This window comes from Mytilus californianus, unplaced genomic scaffold, assembly GCF_021869535.1.
Source record: "Mytilus californianus isolate M0D057914Y unplaced genomic scaffold, xbMytCali1.0.p SCAF_4, whole genome shotgun sequence".
Taxonomy (NCBI): Eukaryota; Metazoa; Mollusca; class Bivalvia; order Mytilida; family Mytilidae; genus Mytilus; species Mytilus californianus.
Genome location: NW_026262690.1, coordinates 111,112,367 through 111,123,503, shown reverse-complemented (window position 1 = coordinate 111,123,503; position 11,137 = coordinate 111,112,367). Strand labels below are relative to the sequence as shown.

The window sequence follows — 11,137 nt, the reverse complement described above, 5'->3', positions numbered from 1 at the left end:
TATGGCCGCACATACGTTTGTTTAGCCTTCCTTTCGTTTCACCGACGTAAACCAATCCGCAAAGGTTACACTCTAATCCGTAGACGACATTTATAGATTTACAATTCAGATCATCTTAACTTCTAGTAAAATAAGACTTTTTAGTTAAATTGCTAGTGAATTGAGCATCTGTTATTAAAATTTCACAAGTTTTGCAGCCATTTGTTCCACATTTCGAAATGAGACAGTGTTGTTCAGAGTCATCAAAATCCAAAATGTCTTCAAGGAGAACTGAAAATGGCTGTGTATGTGTACTATTGGTATTGTCACTAGTATGATGATCTGAATGGGTCATGTTTGGGATATTTGTCATGTCTGATGATGAGGGGACACCTGCCTTATCAGACGAAACCGTGTCCATGTAAGATGTACATTTATTTCTGGTTTGGTTTATCTGACCTTGACCTCATTTTTATGGTTTATTTGTCAATGTTAAGTTTTCATGGTTAAATTTTTTTGCTTGATACTATAAGCGATAAGTCGAAGATAATGCAGTGTGTGTCCGAGCGAGAACTTCTCTATGTTCATTTCTTTATGAATATTTATCTAAAACTCATATTTTACTATTCAGCCCATTCTACTATTTTGTCAGACGTCAGGTGCTACCCTGATATATCCTGTCTTTTGTTTTTGTCCTCTGGTTTTGTATTTTACGTATTTTGTCAGGTACTTGATGACGGATAGAGTTTGACGTCTTTAGTCGAACAGTTTTATCTTTATACTTTATTCAATTCCTGTGTGCTGGTTCATATTCTGGACGCCAGTCTTTGTTCCTTTCAATTGGAAATACGGATAACAAAAAACAACAAAAAATTATACTCAGAAATGAAAGAATACCAAATATCAAAAAGAGTATCTACACGTCTCAATCTTCAAAATCTAAAAATACTACAATCGCTAACATTTTTAATAATAAAAATCGTGGTTACCCTTCTATTGATAAGTGTCAAGCCAAAAAATGACTTACATGTCCCCGTCTTTCCACCAACAATACGATAAGGTCCACGTTTAATGGTCGCACATTTTCCTTAAATTTTGATACTGATATGAATTGAAAGACTAACAGTATTATCTATTTACTCACATGAAACAAACCGGGATGCGATATTCAGTACAGAGATGAAACTGGACGCTATTTATCTAAACGCACACAAGAACATCTTTATCGTTTTAAAAGACCCCATAAATTCAAAGGTATCATTTATCAACACCTTAAGAAGCACAATCATCCTATTATATATTTAACAGTTCAACCTTTAGAAGTAGTAAATAAGCAGCCTGGGGAATCTTATTCAAATATTGTACGATCACGGAAAATAATTGAATTAAATTGGATTAAAAAATTACAGACAGTCTATCCTCTCGGTCTTAAAGATGATATCATGGGAATCGGTAATCTATCAAGAATCGATTATGTTACCATTTTGGATATAGTTTCTAAATAAAGACAACAGTAGTATACCGCTGTTCAAAAGTCATTAATCGATTGAGAGAGAAAAAAATCCGGGTTACAAACTAAAACCGAGGGAAACACATCAACTTTAAGAGGAAAACAACGGAACAACAGAAACACTGAAGTGCAACAAAAACAAACTGTTCGACAAAACCGTTCTCATGGGCGTTGAATAAATCGCAATCAGAGAAAATTTCGTACTAACAGTACAAATATTTCGGACCTAATTACTATTTCAAAAAACAAGGACAGACATTATCTGTTAATCAAGCTCTATTCTTTACCTGTTAATAAATTACATCAAATTTGCAACACGATTCCATAGTGCAGTCCTATAAATGAAATCGTCCAAATTATAATTGCATAGTTATTCTAAACTGTTTCCCAAAGTTGGTCGCCCTGAAGAACATAAAAAACATTTTATTAAAATCAAATATGTCAATAAAGGTTTTGATTTTGTTATTATTGCCGGTATTTTTAATGATCATTCTGTTAAAGAACACATTCCTGGCTATTTTGATAATACTGAACTCCCTTTTATTTGTTATGTTTTCAAGAAATCTCCCCGGAAATATGTGTTTAGTTATAGCGAGGTGTGTGAAGATGTTAATATCAGTAACAATACACCTACGTCGTGAAATTGCAGTAATTCCGAATACTTTTATGGCCCCAGTTCCAATGTTATTACAGGAGACATTAACATCGTTCATGACCAGAGCTAAATCATTCCTCAGTAAAGGACCTAAATATCACCCCCTTCAATTATTTATTGGAATGAGTGTCGTAACATCATCCACGACTCTATCCGTACTTACTGCCCGAAATGGATAAGTCGAGAAAAAGGTGACAAAAAATCTATAGATTTTTTTTTAATTCAGTAATGAACATAGTTGATATTCGTATTTAACACTTTAAAGAACATTTGACTCCTAACAACAACCATAATCGCCCTATTTCTCGTATCAAACATAAGCTAAAAGAACTCGCCAAGGAATTTGTTTTTGTCCCGGCTGATAAGCCTGCTAATAATATCACTATTGTTTGACGTACATTTTACATTGAGTTTCTGCAAAAGGAAATCATGAACTCACCAACATTCCAACTGAATCCATTTTCGGAAAATGCACAAAACACCTTACAAATATAGATTTATTTCGTCTTCAAGCCATTGTTCCACTACTAAATTGTCTATTTTACTTACTAGTACACTTGGTACAATCAAAAACCTGGTAATAAATTGTTTAAAAAAGCCTTTGAAATTAGTGGATTTAATTACTTTTGGAGTGTCAAAAATTCGTTGGGAGTACTTGATGAAATGCATGCTTATATACTTTTCTACATTGGCTAGAGGTATAGGGGGAGGGTTGAGATCTCATAATCATGTTTAACCCCGCCGCATTTTTGCGCCTGTCATAAGTCAGGAGCCTCTAGCCTTTGTTAGTCTTGTATTATTTTTAATTTTAGTTTCTTGTGTACAATTTGGAGTTTAGTATGGCGTTCATTATCACTGAACTAGTATATATATTTGTTTAGGGGCCAGTTGAAGGACACCACCGGGTGCGGGAATTTCTCGCTGCATTGAAGACCTGTTAGTGACCTTCTGCTGTTGTCTGTTCTATGGTCGGGTTGTTGTCTCTTTGACACATTCCCCATTTCCATTCTCAATTTTATTATATTGGTGATTTTGAATCTGTTCAAAGTTTTGATTTTTCTGCACCATATACCACTTCGCCTCATAATCTTATCAAGAAACAATTCACACACCTAATTAAATGGGCATTTAAAAAGTCAGAATGCGAATATATATGTTCAAACTCATTTAGGTCATTTTTTAGTAACAACAAACAAAATATCTATGTCAATTGTTCCTTGTCACCATTTTATGTTATTTCACATCCAATCTTTTATGGTAGTATTCTATACAAAGCAAAATAAAATGTCGGCATTCACCTTCAAGGTAACCAAACCTTTAAATAGACTTATACAGAAGGGATATAGTTACGATACTGTTGTCAGGTCATTGAAGATGGCATATTTTAGTATTAGTATTGATTCACTCATAGGGTCTTTGCATCGGAAATAAACACATTCATTCTAAAACCAGTTGTTTGCATGATACGGCTTTTGTTCTTCTCATATATTTTATGATGGTATGATACTTAACCCCTAACAGGAGGGATTGCGCTTGATTTTCTTATAATGAAGACAAAATCTTTCAATCACTTTAATTGAGGTCTGGAGCTGGCATGTCAGTAACTGCTAGTAGTCCTTTGTTAATTTATGCATCATTGTCATTTTGCTTTGTTTCTTTTGTTACCTATTCTGACATCGGACTCAGACTTCTTTTGAACTGTGTGTATTGCTGTGTGTTTGTTTATTTTAAATTGGCTAGAGGTATAGGGGGAGGGTTGAGATCTCACAAAACATGTTTAACCCCGCTGCATTTTTGCGCCTGTCCCAAGTCAGTAGCCTCTGGCCTTTGTTAATCTTGTATGTTTTTTTTTTTTATTTTAGTTCATTTATTTGTTTTGGAGTTTAGTGTGACGTCCATTTTCACTGAACTGGTACACATTTTTGTTAAGGGGCCAGCTGAAACCCGCCTCCGGGTGCGGGACTTTCTCGCTGTGTTGAAGACCCATTGGTGGCCTTCGGCTGTTTTCTGCTTTGGTCGGGTTGTTGTCTCTTTGACACATTCCCCATTCATTCTAAATTTCTTATTTAATGCATAGATTGATTGTAAGGTGTACATGTCTGTCTGGCATCGATCATCTGACCTTGACCTCATTTTCATGATTCATAGGTCAGTGTTAGTTTTCCTGGTTAAGTTTTTTTCTTAGAATTTATAAGCAATAAGTCAACTGTATTTGGTGTATGGAATGATTGTAAGGTGTACATGTATTTCTGGTTTGGTTTTTTGAACCTTGACCTCATTTTCTTGAATCATTTTAATTTTTTTGTGATACTTGTAGTAAAGCTTAATATTTAAGACTATCAATATAACATCAATGGAGAATAAAGCAGACGAGACATTTCAGCGTGTGCACTCTTGTTATGAAATTGTACCATTAAGTTCTATACCTAAAAAAGAAGGTTGAGATGGATTTTTGGGATAATTACCCTAACTGTAAAGAAACAAAGGGGACAAAAACAATACTTTTCTAATACTCTATATAAGTTGCTAATTTATTGACCGATTTCAATGAGGCTAAATTCAAAGTCTTGAATACTTTTGGTTCTGTGGTATGCTGAATTTAACCGTGTATTTAAGATTTTGATTTTGGACCCGGTTTTTAAATTGGTCCAAAGATTCCATAATAAAACTGTGTTTGATTTCTTTTTTAATAAATTCTTCGGGTCCTTTAATAGACTGAATCTAAAGATGTGTTTAAATTTTTATTTTTGGCCCAGTTTGGTCCACATTGGGGTTCAAAATTAAACTTTTTTTTATTTCAACAAAAATTGAAAATGACATGAATAAGGGGTTCTTTGATATGCTGAGTCTAACCAAGTTATAAGGGTCCAAATCTAAATTTTGTTTGATTTCAATAAAAAAATGAATATATGGTATTCGTGGATATGCTGAATCTAACGGTGTATGTAGATTTTGAATTCTAGGCCCCGTTATCAAATTGGTCCACATTCAGGACCAAAAGGTCCAAAATTAATCTTTGTTTGATTTCATCAAAAAATTAAATTCTTTGGGTTCTTTGAAATGCTGTATCTAACCATTCATTTAGACTTTGCATATTTGACCATGATAGGTAAACATCCAATTTCAATTTTTGAAGTTCTCAGACCACATTCATTCTTTGTCAGAAACCTATGCTGTGTCAAATATTTAATACCAATCAAAATTCAGAGCTGTATCAATCTTGAATGTTGTGTCCATACTTGCCCAAACTGTTCATGGTTCGACCTGTGCGGTCTAATCAACCTGCACCCTGCGGAGGATTTTTTGTATGATTAAGAGATAATGTTTGAAGCAAAATTTTTAATATATAGTTCTTTAATTTTTAGTGTTTTTCTCATAGATGGACTCAGTGTTTTGTAGTTATCATTTACACACAGTCTGTGATTGAATTGTTTTGACATGTTAAATTTGAAAACCTTGATGTATTGTTATGAAACATGGACATAAGATTAATTTGACACAGAATTTGGCACAACCCTATGTGATTTTTTTGTGCGCAAATTTTCACATCCAACCCAGAAGTCACAACAAAAAGGGACCTGTGTTAGAGGTATTGAAATCTAAATTACTTGAAATTTCATACCTGTTTATATTTTTAAGGACGATTTTCATATTCAAATTGACCGACATTGACAATTTCATTCCGATCATATGAATTTCAAAGCAGACATGACTGGCAAATATGACCGTATTCATGTCTCATTATAATATATGTTAAGGTATTTTAAGTATAATCAGGTTTTTAAAACTATTTCTTAAATACGGCACATTTTACAGATTATTGCCATGGAATTTTTCAGTTTTTCTATGACATAAGAATTCAAAATGTCCCTTTTATATCTTCCAACTCTTTATACGACCGCAAATTTTTTTTTGCGTCGTATAATGCTATGATGTCGTCGTCGGCATGGTCCGAAGACACATTTGGTTTTCGGACAATAACTTTAGTTTAAGTAAATGGATCTCTTTGAAATTTTACCAGAAGGTTCAATACCACAAAAGAAAGGTTGGGATTGATTTTGGGGGTTATGGTACTAACAGTTTAGGAATTAGGTGCCAAAAAGGGCCAAAAACAAGCATTTTTGTAGTTTCCGGACAATAACTTGTGTGCAAGTGTATGGATCTCTCTGAAATTATACCACAATGTTCCATATCACAACGGGAAGGCTTGGATTCAGTTTGGGGGTAATTGCCCCAAACGTTCAGGAATTAGGGGCCAAAAAAGGACCAAAAACAAGCATTTTACTAGTTTCCAGACAATAACTTGTGTTTACGTGTATGGATCATTCTGAAATTGTGCTGCAAGGTACCATACCACAAAGGGAAGGCTGGGATTGAGTTTTGGGGTAATTACTCCGAGGGGGGTTCCAAATTTTTTTTTTGGGGGGGGGGATTTTTTTTTTTCATAATTTTGGGGGGTTTTTTTCATTAAAATTTTCCATTTTTACAATGATTATTTCTGATTTATATATAAAAGCAAAAATACTGATATGGCAGGAGAAACATACCAAACAGGATGTGTAAATTATTATATTAAGTATTGTGCAATAGCACAGTATTGCGCAATAGCACGAAATCTTCAATTGCATAGTATTGCGCAATAGCACAGTATTGCACAATATCACAGAATTGCGCAATAGCACAGTATTGCACAATATCACAGTATTGCGCAATAGCAATAAATCTTCAATTGAAAACAAAACCCGTTTCAAATTTTTAAGATCTTTCACCACATTTATTTTGTGTCAGAAACCTTTATTATGTCAAAAATTTGATCACAAATTCAGACAGTATCAAGCTTGAATATTGTGTCCAAACTTGCACCAACTGTTCAGGGTTCTACCTCTGCGGTCGTATCAGGCTGCGCTCGGCGAAGCATTTTATTTTTCATTGTAATAAATATTGTGTTAAATTTAGATATGGAAATAATTGGTAAAATGTATTTTTCAGGTTTATTTTACCAAAAGGATGAAAACTCAAAGTTATCAAAAATCAAGCCTGAGTATCAAATAATCTGTTCATTGGTTAAATGTCAAAACAAGAAGTTTTTTAATGAAAAAGAAGGTCTGCATTTGGCAGTAGTAAATAAAATGTCTATGCTCTGTCGATGGCTGTTGGCTAACTTTTCATATGACGATAACTGTTTGACTCAAGTGCTATCAAAATCCTTTGAAATTGGCTACAATGATGTAATTAAAGTTATTTCATGGAAGATAACCAGGGAATTTTACAAGAGATTCAAACAAAGCTTGATGGAGAAAATTGTGGACATATATCCAGCTTATCAATGCCACTGTCACTGTTTAACAGAGAGCCAACAATGTTTACCTGTTAGCAAGAAGCTTATAGTCATTGAATCCATTGCAGAAAATACAAATGGCATTCCAGATACTTTTTGTAATTTTGAAATATCAAAATTTAAATATAGTGAAATAAATGAATCGTCAAACATGCCACAGACCGAAATGAAAGACATACTGAAGAAGATGTCCGATCTCTATGCACCAAATTCTTACAGTATGTTCTTACAAGAAATTAATGGACATGTTGCATCCTCGATATTTCAGAAACATAGAAACCTTTCTTTAATTTGTCCATCCAAAATGAAATCATCAGGTTATGGTAAAAAACATTTAATTTTACCAACAAGGGCCTGTCTTCAACTATTTTGTCATAGGAAAGGAATAATACCTCTTGGTGAGAGCCATTTCCCAAAGAGTATTAGAGGCATAGCAACGGATATTTTGCAAGGAAGGGGACATTTTGCCTCCACAACATTACGAGTTGGAGACAAAATAGGAACAACAACTAGCTGTGGGACCTTAGGAGGCTTTTATCATTATTTTGGTCGTTATGAATGTTTTATAACATGTGCACATGTGCTACTTGGCCTTTCCAAATTAATTATTCCACTTGACGATATGTCTCATAATAACCCTGTAGATGTGATTTTCAATCAACAACAAGGTGATCAAATATGCGGAAACCTTATTCGACGAGTATTCAATCATGATGATCCCAACTCAACTAGTATTGACGCAGCATTAGTGGATATTAAATCCCCAGATTTTAAAATTGATGAAAATGATATTATTCGTGACAACAGTGGATCCGCTAGAAGGTGTGAATGCTCAGGTAAATGATTTATTTACTATTATAGTGAAATTATGATCAAGAAAAGTATAAACACTGACAGTTGCATTATTATATATGGTTGTTCATACCCAATGAAGCACTCCAGTACATCCTGAGGTGAAGCCCACGAGTATACAGGGGAACTGAAGGGTGTTATCTCCAAATCTACGGTTATGAACTGGATACAAACAATTGCAGTAGCTCCTTAGATACAATAAGTTTGCATAAATTCACGCCTCATAAGATAGAAACTGTAAACAGCAAAAATGTTCAGCCAGATAGGATATACAAAAAATAGAACTGAGAATGGAAATGGGGAATGTGTCAAAGAGACAACAACCCGACCAAAGACCCAAGGCCACCAATGGGTCTTCAACACAGAGAGAAAATCCCGCACCCAGAGGCAAACTTCAGCTGGCTCTTAAGGTTCATCAAAAGGAATTGAAAAATATGGCCGTGTTACACCACAAAATCTACTATGAGTACAGACAAACTGGTGCATCTAGGAAAGTTTTAAGGCACGGCAGGCATATATATATATAAAAGTTTTATGAAGTCTATGTTTCAGAAAATTAAAAACTTACCTGGATTTTGATGTGCATTTTTTTCCAGTCTGCAGAAGATAGCAAAATAAACAAACACATGAGTTTCATTTGATACGGTCCACTCAGTTACACAGTTTAAATTACCTATTGATTGTAGAAGTCTATTGTCCATCTATTTTCCATTTAGATCAATACTACTCACAACATTTATTATATGAGGGGAGCTTCTCAAACCTCTTTCCCAACTTAGATTATTTTGGCACTTTCTGCAGGAATGAAAAAAAATGAATACCAAAAATCCAGAAAACTTTATGATTTTCTGAAACATAAAATGTATTTCAAATTTAATTATCTAGTTCCTGCCATGCCTTAAAACTTTTCCAGGTGCACAGGTTTGTCTGTACTCGGAGTAAAATTTGTGGTGTAAATACGGCCATATTAGCCAAAAGGTTATGATGAACCTTAAACAATAATGTATACTAGTTCAGCGAAATGGTCCTCACACTTAACCCGAAAACATATAAATGAACTAACATAGACTAAATAAGTCAACATCTTCGACATTATTAATTGACCAGTTATGAGTTATTGCTTTTAGAAGATGATATTTACCTATTTTTTGCATTTTTGGTAGAAACTTAAACAGATAAAGAGAAACGATTCCAACCAACTCCTCAAAGGAGTTATTTCCCTTGAAAGATGATTTTTACCCATCTTTTTCAATTTTGTAGTCGACTAGGCATTAGCATTATTATGGCAATGACAAGATTTTTCATGTTCCCCGATTGTGACTTGTGTTAGAGGGAAGGTTAACATAAATGATATTTGCAAGTCATGTTGCAGAATAAAAAAACATCTGCCAAGAAAAGGACTTTCTGGTGATGTCTTATATGTGTCAGTATTTAATTTTTTTAATTTTTTTTTGTAGGATTAACAACACCATTTGTCAATAAAAATTACTGCGATCATAAATTTTTATGTGGCAGAGATGACAACGTTACCACAGTGACTCCTGGTGCATTTTCGGGCAAGATCTTAAATGATGTAAAACTAGAGCACTCAAGTGCAAAGGATGTGTATTTGAAGGATCTTGGGAATGCAGCGGCAAACACCAATGGTGCACACTTCCAACCACTTGTAATGGCAAGTCCAGCTCATATGCAATTACCTGTTGGTGCTCAAACTGATCGAAGAATTTTTACAATGTACAATCAGATGGTAATGAATATCCCTCTGAAAGAAGGAGATTCTGGAACCTGCGTCTATATTACAGGGAACACACCAAAAAACACTGGCTGTGTTGGTATGGCAAACTCATTCTGTTCTGGATCAGGATTGTCACTAGTTACGCCTATTGAGGAAATTATAAAAGCAATGAACAGATGAACACATCTATTGATTTAGTTTTGTAAGAAACGAATTATCACCGATAAGCATCAACGTTATATGTAAAAATCGATTTTTATAGATAGTATTGCTTATAGTTTTGCATTGATTTAACAAAAGATAACTGCTATTGATTTCAAATTTATTCTGTTGTGAAATTTTGTATTTCAAAAACCGTGAACATTTTTTTTCTTTCAATTTTTCAGAGATGCATTCAATGATTCGTGGACCTCAATAAACAATTTATGAAAATTAAGTTTTCAGCAAAAATAACAAGATAAACTTATTTTGATATTTAAAGGCAAATTTTATACTTAAATTTTGTTTTCATTTATTTTTGATTTTTATTAAGTTAAAATTCTTGAAGTTATTCTCAAAATACTCTCACATAGTTTACTTTAGAAAATAGATTTTAAGCTGTTATTAGTCCCCTACCGACGAAGTCAAAGGGGACGTTAGGTTTGCACTCCGTCCGTCTGTCTGTCTGTCTGTCTGTCCATCCGTCAGTCCGGCAAATCAGTTTTCCAAATTTATTTTTTTCGTGCTTGGAAATATTGATTTGATATTTAGTGTATTGTTATATCATGACATGTTACAGATAAAGTTTGAATTTTGTTCCGGTCTGATGGTTTTGTGCAGAGTTATGGTCCTTAAACTTAGAAAATTCACTCAAAACATCAATTTTCCGCACTTTTTTTCTTCGTGCTTGAATATATTGATTTGATAATTGGTATATAGTTTTATCATGACAAGTTACAGACCAAGTTCGAATTTTGTTCAGGTCTGATGATTTTGTGCAGATTTATGGTCCTTGGACTTAGAAAATTTACTTAAATCATCAGTTTTCAACACTTTTCTGTGTTAAGCTTGAAGATATTGATTTGATAA

General features: G+C 33.8%; 1 protein-coding gene across 1 annotated transcript; it reads left to right on the top strand.

Annotated features, from left to right (window-relative positions):
- The first annotated feature begins 7,140 nt into the window (after positions 1-7,140).
- Positions 7,141-10,386, top strand: LOC127739142 (uncharacterized). The gene is made up of 2 exons (XM_052250735.1): positions 7,141-8,318; positions 9,792-10,386. Exons 1-2 carry the CDS (start codon positions 7,274-7,276, stop codon positions 10,247-10,249), a joined length of 1,503 nt encoding a protein of 500 aa, XP_052106695.1. The 5' UTR covers positions 7,141-7,273; the 3' UTR covers positions 10,250-10,386.
- Positions 10,387-11,137: the final 751 nt, after the last annotated feature.

Coding starts and splice junctions, on each gene's coding strand:
- LOC127739142 (XM_052250735.1), top strand. CDS start 7,274: ATGTCTATGCTCTGTCGATGGCTGTTGGCTAACTTTTCATATGACGAT. Junction 8,319..9,791: donor TAGAAGGTGTGAATGCTCAG/GTAAATGATTTA, acceptor TTTTTTTTGTAG/GATTAACAACACCATTTGTC.